General features: G+C 34.1%; 2 protein-coding genes across 3 annotated transcripts in view; one reads left to right on the top strand and one right to left on the bottom strand.

Annotated features, from left to right (window-relative positions):
* Positions 1-2225: 2225 nt before the first annotated feature.
* On the top strand, positions 2226-18315 carry Adk2 (Adenosine kinase 2). Its single transcript, XM_085952356.1, has 5 exons — positions 2226-2383; positions 7277-7570; positions 7931-8120; positions 13851-14021; positions 16885-18315. Exons 1-5 carry the CDS (start codon positions 2370-2372, stop codon positions 17248-17250), a joined length of 1035 nt encoding a protein of 344 aa, XP_085808482.1. The 5' UTR covers positions 2226-2369; the 3' UTR covers positions 17251-18315.
* Positions 18316-18908: 593 nt separating this feature from the next.
* LOC147068404 (uncharacterized) overlaps positions 18909-21552 on the bottom strand; it is a 39912-nt gene continuing 37268 nt past the window's right edge. For both annotated transcript variants that reach the window (XM_085952347.1, XM_085952348.1), the window contains exon 10: positions 18909-20778. In XM_085952347.1, coding sequence (XP_085808473.1) covers positions 20468-20778 — 311 coding nt within the window. In that variant the 3' untranslated portion in view covers positions 18909-20467. The remainder of the gene's footprint in view (positions 20779-21552) is intronic.

Here is a 21552-nt window from a genome sequence, read left to right as displayed (position 1 = left end):
CCGATTTCTTCGGCTAGTTTACCAAGGAGAACTCCTTCAATTCACGTGCCTTCCATTCGGACTGTCGGTCGGCAGCACCAAGACTTTTTGCCTCATTAACAAACTGGGTGGCCGAACACCTCCGGGGAAAAGGTATGAGAATCGTCACTTACTTAGACGACTTTCTGATGGCAAATCAGTCCAGAGAGATTCTTCTGTCGCAACTGACTTATACGATAGATTTCATGCAGGCACTAGGCTGGATAATCAACAACAAAAAATCTTGTCTGATTCCATGCCAACAGCGGGAGTTCTTGGGTATCACGTGGGATACTCACAACAATCGGAAATATCTATCAACAGAGAAGTGCACATCACTTCGTCACCACCTGCAATTGCCGATCCAAAAAGGCAGTTGGTCGCTCAGGCAAGCCCAACGCCTCCTCGGGCGACTCAACTTTGCAACCTTCGTCACTCCACAGGGGAGCTTGCATTGCCGACGTCTACAACGTACGAGCGCTCAATTATCAAGGAGCCACCCTCACAAAACAACATCGATTCCACCACAAGCTCGAGAGGACATCATGTGGTGGATTCGAGCGGTGTGCTTCTCAGGAAAGATTCACAGGGCAACCTACAATCACTTCCTCACCACAGACGCAGCCGATTCAGGCTGGGGAGCGCAGTTAGACGAGTACCACCTATCAGGTACATGGACAAAACGCCAATCCACATGGCACTCCAACCGAAAAGAGCTGTATGCAGTACTCTCAGCCATACAACTCCGGGAGCAAACGCTCAGGGGATCAGAATTATTCCTACAAACCGACAACAAAACAGTGGTGGCCTATATCAACAACGAAAAAAGCACAAAGTCCGCAACCCTACTTGCTCCCTCTTTGCTGACAGATCCTGGAAATCACCAACCAGGCCAGTATATCATTGACTGCACAATACCTTCCAGGAAAATACAACTGCGTGGCAGACCATCTCTCACGCAGCAAAATTATCCCAGAATGGCACCTAGTTATGGCGGCTACAGCTCCCCTATTTCAAAGATGGGGACTCCCAGACGTAGGCCGTAGAAATCCGAACGATGCCCTTGCACTGCACTAGTATACAACCTATATGAAGTTTCACGCAGAACAGCTATATTATTATTACTCGCATCGGGACGACGGGTTCATGACCTTACCCTACTCAGTGTAGCAGATAATGGCCTAGTAGATAATGGCGACCATATAATTATATGGCCAGTGTTTGGTTCCAAGACAGACACATCAAGGCACCGCAAATCTGGATGGAAATTAAGCGCTTCCAGTTGCCAAAACATCGATCCAGTATTTTGGCTACGAAAACTTATCTGCGTTTCCAATGAGAGAAGAGAAGAGGGTAGTAATATTCCGGAATTATTTATCTCGTCAAGAGGACCCCCAAAACCTGCGACTCGAGCAGTCATCGGAAATTGGGTGAAGTCAGTACTCACTGATGCAGGGGTACAGGAATCACCAGGCAGTAGTCGATCAGCAGTCGCCTCTCTAAATTGGTTAGAGAACTACCCCCTAGATGACATCCTGCAGAGAGGTAATTGGCGCCAAGAAGCTACTTTTAAAACATTTTACCAGAGACCGATAGACACACAGACTTCTACAGGGGGGGAACAAAATATGTTGACCTCTCTGTTCAGCCCGGTGCACTGAGCCTAAAAGCAAGGAGATGTTATACCTAATTCTCATGTTAGGTTCATCCACCTTATCTTGCAGGATCTATCTTGCTTTACCAGGACGGTGATAACAAACAGATTTCTCACTTCAGAGTCAATAGCGAATAATGAAAGGAGTTTTACCTACCATTAAAACTCTTATTATTCTTGTTGACTCTGAAGTCCAGAGAACACCTACCTGGTTTCCTTGAGACATATCAAATTGAAGAACCAAAGACAAAGCACGCTACTATAGAAGCGTCAGTCCTGCCAGCCGGTAAAACAAGATGAGCAACCAGAGAGATAAGTAATCGAGAAGAAAAGGGGTAAAAAGGGACCATCACAGAAGAACACAAGGCGAAAAATACGATCAACATCTCAAGGGACTTTAGAGTCAATAGCGAATAATAAGAGTTTTAATGGAAGGTAAAACTCCTTTCATTATTGCAATGTGCGATTAATTCCCACCGAGTTAGTCTATGATTCCAATCTCTTTGCTATGATTAGAGTATTGTGTTTTGCATCTCTGGCAACACTAGCATCTACTGTCAAAACTGAATTGAGAGCGGGTTGAGAGGGAGTACTGCGAAGCGCATGCTATATATTTAGGTTATTATACTTTTGGGCAAGCGCAACGAATCTCAAAACGGAATTCCGTACACTGCGTTAATATAATATATAACGAATTATGGATCTAATTAAGTGAGTACACTTCAACTATTTCTAGATATACCTTATTAAAATTCAAGCTTATTATTTAAATTGAAAATCGATTTTTAATGTATATATTTTAAGTAAGTAGGTACCCAATAAGTTCACGTAATAACTATTTTTATACAAGAATAATAATTAGCCCGTGGTGTTGTAAAATGGTCGAAGATTCCTAATCATTAAAATGTATAATTGTATATAATCATTCCAAAATATTACGAAGCCTTTGAAAAACATTACTTTTGTGCATGCTTCCTAGTGTAGCATTTTACATTTAAATTTTAAAGCCAGGGTTCGAAATGGATCGGAGCGCACTGGAGCGTAGCTCCGATTCATGAAATCGCCGAGTTTATCACTCCGTCTCGTGGACACATTAATTTGACCGTCTGAGCTAGGTAGGCAATATTATAACAAAAAATCTATCTACTTAACTCAATTTTATTAAACATAGATAGAATATTTAAATTTGTTAATATTTTCGGAATATTATCGTACGCTCCGGTTCGCAAAATTTTCCATTTCGAGCACTTACTAAGGCAGTCTATTCATCACAAAAGTGCGTATAAAGTGTTTGATATCTTCTGTGAAACACGTTTCTAATCTCAATAAATGCACTGTAATTTGTTATGCTTATAAGTATTAAATAAAATTATGTCTTTTTTTATATTGCTATATTATAATATAACTATAGGTATTAAGTATATATTTGTAAATATAGTAGGTAGCTACTAGTTCAGAAACTATTAAATTTATATTAAAATGCAGTCAGTGAAGTATATTTTTAAATCAAGTATTTGAATATTATTTATGAAGTTATAATATTACTGGACTTTCATTACTTTATTAAAAAAAAATCAATTGATAATGCACAAACACTATGTAGGATTCCAGCCGTAAAACGAAATACCATATAACAAATCTGTATAATTTCCACAGTATTGATATCAATTTTATATGTCAAAATCACATTTTCATTACAAAAATAATTCATTGGGATCAATTTGAAGTAGGAAGATAAGTGACTAGTCAAAATGAGAAAGTCCTTTTATCAAATCTTATAATGGTCATCTATTTCCGATACAACAGCTCATGATGAACTGTGCTTCGGTTAACTGCATAGTGTACAAATTTCCGGACACGCAGCCGGATAAGGGGTCTTAAATCTCAGTCCGGTGGTTAGTTGCGTGTCCGGAAACTTGTACGTATGCAGTTCCCCGTATCACACTTAACCGTGAAATGTATCGGACATTTATGGCAGTATATTAAAGACCGTCCAACCTCTTTGGGTCGTACAGTACTGACATAAAATTCATGTCTAAATAAAACACGGTTCTTGTCGGTTTACACTTAACAGGAAGCCAGCAGCAAACAAATTTTGAAAATAGCCGATATATTGGATTATTTGTTAGGTTATCATTTTTGAATTCATGAATTTTGCCAAAATCTAGCTAAAAATAAGCTACATTGTGATAATTACTACGCTGTCATCATTTTCCAGTATAGCGAGTACAGTCATTCTCAAGGGTCGAATATAATGCTTCTGTTTTTATGAAAAATATTTTGGGTAAAAAATATTGTGTTTTATTCAGTTATTTCATTGCATAAAATATTATTATCTCTAATATCACTTATCAAATTTTAAACAAATATGAGGGGTATAGAAGCAAAGGCAGCAATCTTGGAAAAATTGGCAAAATAACCTATGAATGCAGAAATATAGAGCTGCTCATTATGCACATGGTAAAACAATATTTGAGGCGCAAACCTGGGGCTCTATGTTAGAACTTGCGAGTGCAAGCTTCCCGGTCGAGATGACGTCATATGACATCATTATGACGTACTACCGGAGTGATAATAGCATTCGAGAAAATAGCGAGTGGTCAGACAGCGGCGCTATTCATTGTCACCATACACATATAGGTGTATGATAATAATATTTTCTATGGTTATTCTGTGCGCGGTCGGCATGCCTCGAGCGTGACGACACAATTACGTCATCTCGTCTGGTGCCACACGAGACGAGAGTTAGGAAATCGCGGTGCTGCATTCTTTCATACAAAAATCACTTTAAAAACTCACATTAGAAGCAAAGGCTGCATTCTTCTATATTCAATATTTTTCCCATACAAAAAGTCACGTGACAAAATGGCCGCTCGGTACAATTTGGGAGCAAGCACAGCAAACTTTCAATTAGTTAGACGCAAAACCAGCAATCTTATAAATTTTGAAGCAATTTAATTAATTAATATATCTTAATAAGTGTATCGAAATTACTGATTTTTATTGTACAGATTATCTTTTTAATCTTTCCACATTGAAAAAAAAAACAAAAAGTTCTGTATTAAACTTATCTGCCTTAAAGCTGTACCTCAGTTGAGGCACGATCTAAAAAGATCGTGGCTAGGCGATGCGCGGATTGCGGGTAGCGGGTACAAATGACGCATGCCAAACGAAATATAATTTGTCATATAAATCCAACATACGTCCATTTTATGTTCTGTTTATTGTTCTATTAGTAACAATAATAATATATTCACTGACATGTTTTCTTTTTAAAGTGAATGGGTAACGTTTTTAGTCATCTTTACACGATTTAAGAATTAATACGCCTATACCCCTCATATGTAAGTGTGTCAGACTTATGATATTATTATTGTTTACTAGCATTATATGAAAATAAAAATGTCTAGGAAATGCTATACAAAGCTATAAAAAATTCTCATCACCCGTAACAATAGAAACAATTTTCTGATAATTATTTTTATTAAAGTCATGCCATGCCAGCTATTAAATTAAATGTTCAATACCTAACTCTAAAGAGTAAACAGAAGTGAATTATTCATCTTCAATTTTGCATTGAATTCAATTAAAAATCTTTTTTCAATTTCAATGTCAATTTATTAATTATAAGGTTTCCTGCATTACATGTCTGTAACATTAAAAGTAAGTAGGTACCTATTGATAGATATTATACTAACTATATTAACAAGAGTTTCCTAAACATTTTCTGTTCGTACCTTTTAGAGCATAATAAAATTATGTTTCGACAGCCAACAAAACTGTTTAAAGTCAATGTGTCATATCACTATTTCAAAACACATAAAATGACCCATACAGCCAAAAAAACATTTAATTGCGATGCACGTTCATACACAAAATCTTTGATTAATAAAAGTGAAGGTTGGATCATTTAAAATCATAGAAAATGACATATCTTGATGATATACCTATTATGTACTAGCCTGATTTAAAAACTCGAAATTACTCATTCAGCAGAAAAATCTAAGGTATCAATTTGTATTATTTCCCTTTTTTGAGAAGCCCAGCGCCCATCTCGTGTCTTATAATGCTCCTAAAGAGGGCAGGGTAGCACCCATTTTGAGAACCATTGATATACACAGTTAAATAATATTTTTCTACTTTTGAAAACTCTGACATTAATCATATTTCATTTATGTAATACCCACACTGATAATATGTGACCTACAGGTTAATATCTCCGTTGGCGTAATGGATATTTCATGCTACATTATTACAATTTATAGTGAGTACTTAAATTGCCAAACTGATTTTATCTATTTGAGGTCGCTGAGGTTGAAACTCAGATTCACAATAACGTTAAACAAAATTCACATTGTCACTGTAACCTAAGTGACATTACAATTATTATTATTTAAAATATGCTATGATTATTGTTGTCGCTAACATCATAATCATCAGGCTGAATCAATTCACTGCTAGATGAAGGCCTCATCAAGCTGATTCTATTATCCTCGGTCCTGTGCGTTGCGTTCTCATGTACTTTCATAGAACATAACCAATTCGTCAATTTATCAGCCTCTATGTATATCTTTCTAATGATTTCCACCTCTTCAGTAGCACTGAATGACTGGATGAGTTTAGTGTCCTGCCCATTTCCAAAATTTTAGTTTTGCATCGGTTACAATGCGGAACTATTCTAACTCACATTTGAAATATTTTACGGAAGTGTTCTTAGTACAGTTAACAGTCTACATTTTTTATTACTTAGGTATATAAACTAATTTATAAATAATTTTTTTCATCAACAGTTCTACTAAAATATGATAAATACATTTATTTATATAAATAGTTGAAGTAGGTTTTTTCAAAGAACTCTGTTCTAAAAAAATTGAAATGCAAGTTAAACTGCATTCAGCTGACGATTTGTTTATTTCCTTATCCAATTATTCAATTTTTGGTCCTTACACTTTATGCCTAGCACGCACTTCTCCATCCATCGCTGTGCTACTCTTAAGTTTATGGACCTCTTTTAGGGTCTTAGGTTATAGACTATAGGTTAGAGACTTAGGGTCCATGTTTTGCACCCATGTGATTATGAGAAGTACACACAGATTGAACACTGCGTTTTAGGTACATTGGATGATTGCCTTTGGAGACATTGTTCCGGCAGCCAAAAGCACTCCGGCCCAGCTTTCTTCTGCAAACAATGTCATCAACATTCAACCGTTTATAAACGTTTTTGTCCTAAATGGATGTAGGTTTTCACGATTGCCATTGTATTTTTTTTGATCAGCAAAGGAGTTAAACATGACCTTTGTCTTTGTTACATTCAGTTTTATGCCTACTTTGCTGCTTATTTCGGTGAGTTTCTACATTCTGCTTTGGAGGTCTCAGATACTCTTCACCCCCATTTATAGGGACTTTTTTGTCATTCCAGTCAAGCTGCCTTGCTGTATATTATTGAAAATATTTATGTAGCATACAACTAAATTTTGATTTCTAAGTGTATTGAGAACTTCTTCGCCTTTGCATCTATATACTTATAATAAAATGGGAGTGTCTCTCTGTCTGATAATTAAAGGTTGAAGTAATGGATTTTAAAAATACTTTTTATACTTATAGGGAAGGACTCTTGGTGGGTATTGGCAACCCACTTCTGGACATATCAGCAAATGTAGACGAGGGCCTATTAAAAAAATATGATCTGAAGCCGGACAATGCTATATTGGCAGAAGAATCACACATGCCACTTTACAAAGAACTTGTAGATAAATACAAAGCTGAATTTATTGCCGGAGGCAGCGTTCAGAATACTCTTAGAGTTGCGCAATGGTTTCTTGAAAAGCCGAATGTGGCAACTTATTTTGGTTGCGTTGGAGATGACGAATACGCAAAGATATTGAAAGAGAGAGCTAGGTAAATTATTTAATTTCTAATCGTGCTAAATTACCATTTAATAAATGAAGATTTTTTTTCAACAGTGTAGTATTAACATTAATACTATCGACCGAAGGTCACATCACATAATTCCAAATTCTGCATAGTGAATTTATTGTTTTTGTTCCACATTATAGTTAGCAATAGTCACCTGTATGGTTATATCTTTCAATAGGCGATATCTTGCTTATATAAAGAGATATGTTCTTCCTTCCTGTTGCCTGTAGTAATTATTTAACATTATTCTATACTGTAATATAATGAAAATTAATATTTAAAAAATTGTATTGCATCTTAGATACTGGGATGATGCTAGCTGATGTTGATTGTGAATTTTAGCGCAGACGGTGTAAATGTTCGATACCAGTACACTAAAAAGGCCCCCACTGGAACGTGTGCGGTGTTAATCACTGGAACGCATCGCTCGCTTTGTGCTAATGTTGCAGCCGGGAACTCGTTCGATGTAGAATTCCTTAAGGAACATGACAACATGGAGATTATTGATAGAGCCCTCTACTTTTATACCTCGGTAATATTGACTTACATTACAGCTTAACCACTGAATAATGGCTAACATTTCACGTAAACTTACCCTTACGTACTCTAAATCAGTATAAACAGTAAAAATCTATAATATATTTTTCAAAATAATAACACAATGAAGAATAATAAAATAATAATGAATACAAGGCACAGAGCATATCAAAATATATGCAGTAAATTAAATTAAAATAAAGAATTATAAAATGGAGTGAACTAACTATAATAATACGGTTTTCATGGGGAATAAATAATCATTTTTACTTTACTTTTCCGAAATTAAAATAAATGTAAACCAGATAACTTTTGATTTACTACACTTTTCTATGTGATGTGTAGACACCGGATATCTGGAGTCCTTTTTTTTTTGGGACGGACTCGAATATTACAACATTTTTTAATTAAAAAATGCGTTAATAATTTATGGAACCTATGTTTTTCAGAAAAATAAGTTGTACGATGTAGTAGGTACAATGAAATATGAAATAAATGATATTGATAATATGTGCAAGAGACTTTATCGATACTTAATTATATAGAAACGCTGCTATTAGTAGGTAGATATACTATACTATTTAGAGAAATTAATGAAGCGCTTACGTATAGAGTGGAAAAATTAGTTGTTAATAGTAATATCTATAATATTTAATAATATTCCACTTTTTATATACATACCTATTATTGTAATCAAAGTTTAAAATTTCTACTAAACTACTTTTATTTTCACTATCAAATAACAAATCACACTTGCTCCCATAATGAGAAGGACCTGACAGCTAGTGTATTATTAAAATCGTACCAAATCTGAATGATTTCGTATATTATGTTGATACTACGAAAATATATAATATGAAAACATATTATTATATTATATGGATTTATGGATGGGTAAAATGGGGAATATCGGACCTATGTGGTTAATGAAACCCTTTAGAAAAAGTTTCGTACGAAAGATACTTCAAATCGTACTTTTGTGTTTCAAGCAAGTGGTTGGACATATTGAGATATTCAATTTTAATATATAGGTACTGATGTTGTAATGTTTTTTTTGACATTTTATAGGCCATTTTCAAAAACTTTATATTCATCATGCAAAATATGTAAGTACATGCGTTTTCTGTTAATTGCTACTCCCTAATACTATAAATTATATATCATAGTATTATTTCAATGAAATATATAAACCCGATATAATTATTTATTTCGGAAGTTATCAAAATGATACAATCATAATTAGTCGACATTGATACATTGTGTATATATAGTACCTAATACCATTGATAATAAATTATTTTATCAAGAAAATATTAGATATAAATAGGTATAACACAGTTGCAGTGCCTACCATTTGCCTTAACAAGTTGACCTTGGTTCTAATAGTTCATTGATTTATCCAATCTGGGAGTTCACACATGAAACTATAATTTGATGTTATAGTAATATGGTAGAAAAAACAAAAAAAACTTAACCTGCGCGTTTGTTAACTGATCTACGTATTTTCTTAAAATCCGAGATCACTTCAGTTTTAACGATTATGGATTATAGCTTAAAATTGTTTATTTGTTTTTATTTAGTGAGTAGGTATATTTTGTGATATTTCACATTAGCTGGTTCCATTGTTTACGGGAAATGACGATTTAACGGGCTTACCTATTGAATGTATTAATAGTATGTAATATATTCATTACGGGTTTTTCACAAACACTTCAGATAATCAAAATTTGTTTTTTACTTGATCCTTTACTAATAGGTAAGAAGGTTTTAACAATCTTTTATTATGTCAATGTGCATTTACGATCGGTGAGTGCGCATAGTGCACGAAGAAGCCAGAAGGCCATAAGCCAGAAGGCATAAGCCGGGTCGTAAATAATGACTAATAGAATACCTAGTACAAAACATAAATCAATTAGAATTTATTGATTAATATTTTTGCCACTCGTACCCGTTAGATATAGGGACCATTATACCACTTTCCTCTAGAAGGTGTATAAGGTACTTTTAAACACTTTGTACATTTTGCATTTTTGTTTATTGTTATTAAATCTTAGTTGATATTATTCTTTTGACTTATTAACTTAAAAATAACAACAATGGATGAAATATAATATTCCTAAATATTATAATATGTCACATATATAATATTGTGTAAGTATATAATATATAATTATCAAGCCTCGATAGCGAAGGCTGCGTGACTAGCAAATGCACTTACGACCTATGTAAACCTGCCGCTTTGTAATTTTATTCTTGTAAATCCACGGTATTATAGATGGTTGCACTATTATATCTAAAATGTAAACATAAATTTATATGCAATATTGGTATATACTACAGCTGATGATGATACATACTATCGTATGGAAAATAATTCATTTTTAAGTTGTGGGTTTCTTGTACGTATCATGCGACAAAAGCAATAAAATCGTCTTCAAGTTTTTGTCATTGGTCGGGAACCTTTTTTGATACATACACCTACGGCAGGTGAATTTTAAACACAGCAAATTTTTCACAGTTTTGAAGTTACTCTATTTCTTAATGTATATAAACCTGTCATTTAATAAATAAGGACAAATATCACCAACAAGTTAGTTCAAGTAAACAATCGACTCCCACGTCCTCTATACTTAATTGACTTTTTATGCAATAATATGTACCTACCTATATTTTGTACTGTTATTCAATTGAAAATGTCCATTAGGATAAAATCGGTTGAATATCAACATTATGGAATAAATGTGGAAAAAGTACGAAAGTACATATTATAAAGTGTTTTAATGAAATATGTATCTAAGTACCAGTCGTTTTATGTGATGAATAGTTCTTTACACTTTATAATATGTAAGTATTTAAATCAAATACATAATATAATCATATATCAGATAATTTCTTTTTAATAACAACATTTAAATATAATGCTAATTATGTCGAATGGCCACCTAATCGGCGCGCCTTTAGCGTACAATGTATTAAATGGGACGGCGGGACTTTTTTTAATGTTACACACCTACAAACTTACCTGTAGAAAGGCCAAAAATGGAACTACGAATTACCATAGGACGCCATTTTGAAAATTTCATTCGAATGTCAGATTTTGTCCAGTTACTAGTCTTGATTGGGTAGTTTTCGACAATGGCTCCATTTTTTTTGTAGTACTTATTCCACTTTTAATCAATAAATTAGGAACGGTTTCATCCGCCTCAGAGGGACATTTTCAACTGAATCTTCCCTTGTTCGGTTGAAAATGTCCCTCTGATGCGAACGAAACCGGTCCTAATTTATTGATTAAAAGTGGAATAAGTACTACAAAAAAATGCGTTTTTTTAATTAAACAACAATAAATATTAACGTAATACAATCACTAAGTGAAAATCTGAAGTATTACATGGGACGGCGGGACTTTTTTTTAACGTTACACACCTACAAACTTACCTGTAGAATGGCCAAAAATGGAACTACGAACTACCATAGGACGCCATTTTGAAAATTTCATTCGAATGTCAGATTTTGTCCAGTTACGAGTCTTGATTGGGAAGTTTTCGACAATGGCTCCATTTTTTTTGTAGTACTTATTCCACTTTTAATCTATAAATTAGGACCGGTTTCGTCCGCCTCAGAGGGACATTTTCAACTGAATCTTCCCTTGTTCAGTTGAAAATGTCCCTCTGATGCGAACGAAACTGGTCCTAATTTATTGATTAAAAGTGGAATAAGTACTACAAAAAAATGCGTTTTATTAAATTAAACAACAATAAATATTAACGTAATACAATGACTAAGTGAAAATCTGAAGCAATATTATATTGCAAAACCTTTAGAAGAATGCAATTACGGCTTACGCAATACATAATATTATACTAGTAGGTTCAAACGAATATTTTCAGGGATGTCTCGCATCTTCAGATGTACGCCACTGGTATTTTGAAGATGAAATTTCTTACGATCGATTTGATGAAATTCTTCAATGTCAATAGTTTATAATCAAATAGACCAGTTTGGGCAGAGCATCCTCAAAATACTTAAATATCTAAAGAAATAAACAAGTAGGTATGTGACTTTTTTATCGATATGTAGGTACGGTATTGTTGCTTGTAATACTAATAGGTATCAATATGATACATTTAGAACATAAAACGGGTCAGCGGACAAAATCTTCCAATATTTGTATTTATATTAGTGGTAGGTACGCAAAAGCTATTCGATATTTAATTATGAAAAAACATATTCTACACGCATTTTATAAAAATGGTTTACCATTACTTACCTGCAATAAAACAAACCATCAATTTTGTAATGCGATCTTTTTAATTGCATTTTGCGAATTTGAATTCGTTTGTCGTAGCCGCAAGTCGCGTTATAATATTGGCAAGACGATTATCTTAATTACAATAATTACCATCGCACCTGAGCTGCCAGAAAAAACAACTGACAAATTGTAGAAATCCATACTAAGAATCATTTGGGCAAAAGTCTCCTTAGGATATTGGATTCGTCCACCATTTTAATGTGTTTTTTTATGGGTTGACGGTTAAAAACTTGAAAGATCCGGCCTTTAGTGATGTGGATATAGTTTATTGTGACGTTTTTGTAAACATATTTAATGTTTGTTTACAAATTAAATCATCTATTTATAATTATTTCTCTATGCAGCAAACAGTGTTATCTTAAAAATAAATATGTATATTGCAGTGGCGAAGAGTGGATGTAGGCTGGATCTGACATACATAGTGCATACTAAACTTGTCAGTCAAACGTATTTATTTTTATTGAACTAAGATTACAATGTGTAGATAGTGTTTATTAGTTTTTAAAATTCAGTTAAATCCTGCCTTATCCAAACCATAGTAGATGATTCTCAAAAATATTTGTCCATAAAATATCTAAAAGTGTGCCATTAAACCATGCATAATTGTAAATATTATGTAGATAGAAGAATATTTTATATCGATTATGGTTTGGTTAGGCAGGGCTTAATGAATTTAAAAAAATTGTCCAACATTATTAGTAATATATGTATATAAATATAATTTATTCTTAATTCAACGAAAACAAATAAGAACATGACTGAAAATGTGTGCACTATTTTGTCAGATTGCCCATAGCCAATGACATTATTAATGGACAACGCACTCAATACAGTAGCTAGCAAGTAAATTTGCATGTACAGGTAGACGTCACGCAATTTCCATTATGCGATATCACGCATCGGGAATTTATAGCAATGTGACTTTTATTGTAATGGCGTTAGACCAGTGTTTCTAATGTCAATGTTTATTTGAGAGAACCCGTTCGAACCGAACCATTCGGCAGACCCAACAAAAAGCATCAGGAATTTATAGCAATATCACCTTTATTGTAATGGCGTTAGAACAGATTATGCCATTCGGCAGACCCAACAATAAAGTGAGTGTCATTTATTTTTTCAGATTCGTCCATATTAATGTCATTGTCCATAGCACACCTAAACTATTATAGTTTGATTTAGGCAGGGTTCAACTGAATTTTACAAACTAACCAGTACCATCTGCAAATTGTATTCTTCGTTCGATGAAAACAAATAAGCATGACTGACAAAGTTTAGTGTGCACTATTATGTCGAATTTTAACCTACCTCCACCCCTCGTCACTGATATAATAATTATACAATTACACAATTATTGTGTTATTTGTAACACAGGTAGACTTCATGAAATAATTTTAATTGACTAATTTCGTCTTGTAGGGATTCTTTTTGGCTGCCAGCGCTGCGTCGGTTGATTTCATTGCGAAGCGAGCGCATAGAGGCAACCACCTAATGGCCATGAATCTGAGTGCCCCGTTTGTGTCACAATTCTACAAAGAACCCCTCTCGAAAGTGATGCCTTATATAGATATACTCTTTGGAAATGAAACGGTAATAATTTCTATAATATATTCACTTTTAGAAATTAATATATTCTCACATGGTTGAATATACTTTTCATTCAATACAATGTTGGTATCGATAGACTGCGAAAACTTTTAACATCTCTAACTGCGGCAGTAGAGACTCGAATTAGAGCTGCCGATCTCCTTGTTTTGATTTTGATGACATACCTACATACTTACAAAGACTGCTTTTATAGATAGAATACTAGGAAAAAATAAATTCATCCAGATTTAATTAAAATAAAACACAATATGCAACATTTATTAAACTATGTGGAATTAGTAGTATGTACATAATATGTAGTGTATTTTATTTTTAATTAGGTAATGCAATAAATTCTAATAAGGATAAATTGACAGTTGACACCATCACAGAAAATAAAAGTCATCAGGATTTAACAATCTGATTAAGAAATACTACTGATTTAACAATTTATTGCAATCTTACCTTATTAATTTAATTCATTAAACCTCGGATGTGATTTTTTTTTTATTGCATTAACTATTGGTTTATAATACAGTCGAACTTGGTTATTACGAGGAAGATGGGACCGACTGAATTTGCTCGTTATATCTGAGACTAGGTACTTTTAAATGAGCGGTCACATAACACAGTCACAATTCAAAAAATACACAATTATAATTTTTCCCCGAAACAAGCATGGCATTCATAAACTACAAAAGAAGTTGTTTATTGTAATGAACATTGGTAGGTACCTACCTACCTACTGACTTCACAAACCTTGGATTTTTTTACATGGAATTTCAACGAGATGCGTGGACACTTTTTCAATATTGTCGGCGAAAACACCAATTAGGTAGGTCTAAGGTCTAAACTAGTGTCATAAACGTAATCCGATCTTGGCGGCATCCTGTCCGGTTGGATTTTATTGCTTAGGGTCGAAATGTTTTTAAACGATCGACACATTAACAGTTTTAAGAGAATTTTTGACGATATTTTAGCTCGGCATATCCGATAAGTACCTCGTTATAAAAGTGAATAAATGTATGGAGAAAATCATAAACTAAAATGCCAACGAATGTTTCCTCATTACATCCGAGATCTCGCTATATCCGTGATTGTAATAACCGAGTTCGACTGTATTATAGCCCATTTACACATGCATGGATTTACTGCTGGCAGTACGTATTGTCGCGCAAAAACTCTCAAAATGTATAAGAACCATATTACGGTCACCTCACATGTAACACACCACACTACTGACCTCATGTGATATAATGTGTTTTCCGTTCGCCATATTATTGCCGGGCAAGTTACAACACCATGCATAGATCAAAAAAAATTATTCATGACATGTGGTAAAACGATAGTACCGACAACATAATATGTTGCAGAGCACAGAAAACATAGCACGCAACAATAAACGGGGCTCTCTGACACTTGAAAAATGAGATTGGTGCAACAATCAGTTTTTTTGTGCGTACATTTATTTTTGCGTAAATTTAATTTGCACGCTATTACTGACAGTAACTCCATGCAAGACCGCATAGATTAGTTAAAACCTATACAGGCGGACCTCGACTTTCGCACATTTAAAAAGCAAGTGCATCACTTGTATCCTGCTCACACCCGTCACTTTGCTTGTGAGCTAGCTAGAAGTAGTGAGTGAGGAATGGAAAAACTGTAGTGTTGATACAAACAAAAAGAAATCAAGGACTCATAAACTTCACATGATCGAGACAAAGATGGAAATTATTAGACGTTCTGATAGCGGTGAATCTTTTGCATCAATCGGACGTTCGTATGATACAAACAGGTCTACGATATGTTGTGATAATTGTGGAAATATGTCTTTTAAGATTGTTTCCAAAAGACACGGCATAGTTATGGATGAAATGGAAAAATCTTTGTCATCATGGATCAATGACCAACATCAAAAAGATGTCCCTCTGAGTATTTCAATTATTCAAGCGAAGGCTAGATTAAAAGAAGATTCTAACACGATTTTTCAAGCGAGTAACGGTTGGTTTAACAATTTTTAAATGAGGTTTTCTTTTCATAATATTAAATTCACTGGAGAATCGGCTGATGCGGATAAAGATGCTGCAAAAGAATTTATTTCCTCATTATCCAAAATTATTGAAGATGGAGAATATTCCTCTAGCCAAAAATATTTAGTGTAGATGAGCCAGGTTTATTTTGGAAAAAAATGTTTAGTCGTACATTCTTATCTAAGGAAGAATCAGTTACCCCTGGGCATAAACCTTCTAAAAACCGATTGACATTGCTTCTTGGTGGAAACTTAGCGGGTGATTTAAAATTGATGCCAATGTTAATTTATCAACCAGAAAATCCCAGAGCATTGAAAGGGAAAGATAAAGAATTACTTCCAGTCATTTGGTAATCAAATAAAAAAGCCTGGGTTACTGCGTTAATATTTAAAGATTGGTTCACTTTACATTTCGTGCCAGCAGTTAAGCAATATTGTAAAGTTAATAATTTACCATTTAAAATAAGAAAAAGAAGAGTGGCAAACAGTTAACTCTTGATAACTTCTTAAGGGAAACACCCGCAAACCCCACTTAAACATGTCTCTTAAACGCTAAATATTTTAAAATACACACTATTTTTTTTTTTTTTACTTCCCTCTATTTTCGAACATTCGCACACACTTTCAGGAACCAATTATGTGCGAAAATCGAGGTCCTCCTGTACACACCACTAAATTTTAAATATAATTAATTATAGAAACCTTAAATACAACATGTCTCATTGTATTAATAACAATTTGCTTATGGGTGTTGCAGTTCCGCAGTGCATATGGACGAGCCGCCACTGTATGTAGGTATACTTAACATTTTCAGTATCATGCATTTATTATTTTTAGGAAATGGAAGCATTTGCAAAAGAGTTCAATCTAGCTGCGAAGTCCATGAAAGATATTGCTCTTGAAGTGTGTAGAATGCCCAAAGATAATGATAAAGTTCCACGAGTAACAATCATTACCCAGGGGCGTGATCCGGTACTTTTAGCTAAAGATGGAAAAATACAAGAAATCCCTGTTATGGTGCTTTCCAAGGAACAAATAGTCGACACAAACGGAGCCGGGGATGCATTCACTGGTGGTTTTTTGGCTAAACTTGTTCAAGGATATTCTCTAGATGTGTGTGTTAAATGTGGAATATACGCCGCATCAGAAATCATTCAACGGTCTGGATGCACCTACTCGGGGAAACCAAACTTCCACTCTTGAATGACATAGGACACTTGATATTTTTTTTTTATCAGATTCTCATTTGTTAGTCATTGATTTGGCAATGTCTGCACCACTCACTACTATTATCAGTGCAATCTCAGGTGTTGGGAATATTTTACTTGCCATGCATGTAATTAGTATGTCGATAATGTTTTTGTTATTGACTTTTATGTAATTCTGATTAATGTTTATGAAAAACTTAATCTTGGCTTTGTATATAATATAAGAATCTCACCAGTCATTAAAATTATGAATAATCATTACAGAAAGTAATGTATTTTTTTTTTTTGTACATACTATGATTCAATTTGTATTTTCTTTTGCTGTAGGTAGTTATTGCGAAATGAGGTATTGAATACCGCTTTGAATATCTAGATTTTGGCTCTTTACATTTATCATAATCTCACCTCAATTCAGTTTATGTACACTCGTACAAAAGTGTAGTGTGGTTCGGACCGCGTTATGCAATTTTAGAGCAAGAAACTTTTTTGTGAAATTGATTTCGTTTTGTCTTTTTTATCTTGTTTCATATTATTGTCAATTTGAATATATCTTTACTCTTTTCATGTCACTGATGTGTATGCATAACGCAGTCCAATTGTTACTGATTCAAAAAATTACTAGTTTTTACCTAATCGACAAAATAATATTGTAACTCAAAAATCTGCGAAACAGGTGTAAATATTTTGCACCTGTTTAATTATGCACAGAGATCTGTATCAATTTTTTTAGTGTCCCTTTCTCAGATAAAGAAATTATGTATGTATGTAGCTGTTTTAACAAAATGTTAATTGAAGGGTCACAATTATAGCGCATAACAAATTAATTACTTCCAGGCTTCATACCCATATCAAAATATAAACGAAACGTACTAACTCAATTAATATAAATTAATAAAAGGTATCGGTGAGTAATTAATGTAAGCATAATATAATATTGTTTTAGCTGATAGACGATGTTTTTATAAATATATTTTTTTATGTACTTACAATAAAATTATTAGCATGTTGAATGTACCTGACAATTAAATATTGAGATATTACTCTCTTTTTAATTATTTTATCCTTTATTTTACTTAATATAATGACACCCTAATACACAATAGTTAATGATATCTCTTCACAAATCACCGAACACATAAGCGAAAAAGAATTAAAAAATAATTTAAAGGCAGAATGTGAATCATTGCCATTGAACCATAAGCAAAATCGTTCCAACAATAAATTATGCGATGTTATGTATGACCCGTGGGCTTGTATAGTGGAAGATAGAAAATTAAGAATTTGGGGTGTCTGCAAGGTTAGCCTACATAATCTGGACACTGATATCTAACTGGTTAAAATTGGTTCAGAAACTAGGATGACTCCTGATAGTATAATATTATTTTATGTGGTTCTTGTTTGATTGATGACAGTAAAGTCGATTATCTGAACTGATTGGAGATAAGATGGTTCGGAAAATTGAAAACTAATACAGAAATAATTTTTTTGAAAAATTCACATTTTTCCGTATATTTTTTTTTCAAATCTTACATCCTTTTTATGATAATATGAAACTGATCATACAGAAATCCAGATAATCGAGGTTCTATTGAGTTATCTATTCATGGGGATGTTTTGTTTGTGTTAGGTTTAGTAGAAATAAATAAAATAATATAATTTTCACAAAATTATATTTTGTGTAATAACACCAGAGCTACAACTAAATCTTATTTGCAATATTTACAATAAATTTTACAGTATTTTTTCATAAGTAACAATCAACTTTATTTGTTAAACTCTGTCAGCAGATCTTGTACATTTGTTGCAATAACGTGACAAGGCGGGGAAAACACCCTATAAATAATTAAATACAATAAACGAGAGCACCGCCCTGTGTTTTTAAACCGGACACGGTGAATATTTTTACATAGTGCGGAAAACACAGGTGGTTAAACTTTTATTTGGTAATTTGCCTAAAATGTAACGAGTAATAATTAATTCATCAAAACGCAAAGGATAGATACCTAATCGGGGAAAAAAATTAAAATAAACTTATAAAAAATCTGATATAATCACATAACTTATGTATGAAATACTGAGTTTAGTTGTCTATACATATATTATAATATACTCATTAAATAATGATAAAAACGATTATTACATAATTGAAGGCAATAAATAATAAAACATATTAATGTAAGTATGTATTTTCGTGAGAATCTGTTTAGGCACCTGGCAAGTGAATGTCTCTTCACCAAAATAGAATTTGAACAAAAAAATATACAAAATAACACATCACTGGTCGTCTTCATTAAATTTAATGTCACTATACACGCGTCCGTCATCGGAAGATTAAATCTTCTGCAACGGCAGATCCGGGCGCGGTCACCCTTACATGTCCCAAAGACACATCGGCCACGGTAACCGAACGCATTTCAGATCTAGGATAAAATAAATATTACTTCCGCCACCCATACATAGTCATATATAAGACATTTGAAAAATATCATCGTATTAACGCAGCCAGAGCGTCACTATAAATAAATGACAGGTACACAGCACCGGGTACTGCACATGCATAAAAAATAACCTATTTTGTGTTTAATTTAAATAACTATTGTCTAATTATGTTGGTCTAGTACACGTCGCAGTATGTATACGTCATAATCGATACTCATTTTTATTGCATTTTAACAATCTCATTCGCAAGTAAATTGTCACGGTGTATGATGATCCGACTGGATATTTTGTCATTTTTTTCCCACAACTACCAAATATAGCAAAGAATGCAAAGCGAGTGAGTCATTGAAAAGATCAATCCTGGAGCGGTCAGTTATAATAAGGGTGTTCGAGAAAACAACACAGGAAAATGTGTCGCATCAAAAAGTAACATTGACGAACTGAATGTTTCACTGTGCAACAAATTAAAAACACTTATGCCACTTTTGCATATTTGGGTGACACCGCCTCGGTAGATGGCGCAAAGAAAAACATTTCATTTCTGATCGATCAATGTTCTTGAATCAATGATTTTTTACAATAAAATTACTATAGCGAATCACATTTTTCGGTATTAATTATTTCTGGGTCGGTATGGGGATTTTTTTAGCGTTTCGAGAGATTCGCCGACGACAAGCGGATAACTGTTTTAGAGGGCTGACACGATTGAGGTCCCGGAGCGCCGACTTCCGGGGGCCCGGGGCCGGAGGTGGCGAAGTCAGGGGGGCCTCGGACTATCGGCGCATGGTGGTGTTAAGCGGCTGCATGATGCCAGAGTTGATGTAGCCATAGGAGGCGCAGACGGCGTTCTGCTGTTGGGAGGCACGGGGGTCCTGATACTGGTACTGCGCGGTCATCATCTGCACGGGTGGCAGTTGCGGGGCGTTGAAGCCAGCGGGCGCGTTGAAGCCTGGCGCAGCCGCCTGCTGTGCGGGTGACATGCGGTAACCATTGAGGCCGTAAGGCGCAATCAGATTGTGGTTGATGGGGCTCATCCGGCTGGACGCCGCCATCTGCATGTGTTGCTGCATGGTCGTCACGTTCGCTGCAATCAGTCATTGTTCACCATTCAATATTGTGTATGCCTCAGAAAAATTTATAGGATAATTATTTTCGGTTTAATAATTTATATTATAATAATTATAAATAAAACACTACAGTACTCTATCGATAACCTGCCACCCCAACTGTCCAATTAGTGAAAATGGCGGATTATAGTGCATACATACAAAATATTGTAAAAATTAAGACAGTTATTTCGTAAAAAATATTTTTATTGAAAAATTTGTACTAGCAACTTACAGTTTTTTTATGATCAAAATCAATTATGCATTAAATTATACATATTAATTATAAACTAGGTTTATTAACTACATACATATTCAACAGTAGGTAAATCACTTAACACAACCACTTGTTCAGGTCATGTTGTTTGTTTCAGCATGAACATGCTTTACTCATGATCCCCGAGCCAAAATCGTTACGAAAATTTAGTGGCGTCTCGCTGCGCCGGCAAGCTATGCTCTACCCTCCCACTCGCGACTAGCGAGCACCGCAGCCTAATATTATTTTCATTTTATCGTTCAGCAGTGTTGCTGCGGTGCTCGCCGGCGGCACAGTTTAATATTTTATTTTTGTTCACTAGTTCGTCTGTAGAAAAGTAAAATTGTTTCAATCCTTTGGATTCAGTTAATTTCATAAATAAAATTTCTTTCGAATTTAGAAAAGCCAGCATTCAGAGATTCAGTAGGCAGAAAATCAGATATTCGGCAGCCAACACGCTAAAGCATGTTCATGTTTATTAATTTTAGCCGTCAGG

This window comes from Rhyacophila brunnea, unplaced genomic scaffold, assembly GCF_057557595.1.
Source record: "Rhyacophila brunnea isolate RB1 unplaced genomic scaffold, BYU_Rbru_1.0 scaffold_3, whole genome shotgun sequence".
Lineage (NCBI taxonomy): Eukaryota > Metazoa > Arthropoda > Insecta > Trichoptera > Rhyacophilidae > Rhyacophila > Rhyacophila brunnea.
This window is presented reverse-complemented; position numbering and strand designations above follow the sequence as displayed.

Coding starts and splice junctions, on each gene's coding strand:
- Adk2 (XM_085952356.1), top strand. Junction 8,121..13,850: donor CCCTCTACTTTTATACCTCG/GTAATATTGACT, acceptor TTCGTCTTGTAG/GGATTCTTTTTGGCTGCCAG. Junction 14,022..16,884: donor TACTCTTTGGAAATGAAACG/GTAATAATTTCT, acceptor TATTATTTTTAG/GAAATGGAAGCATTTGCAAA.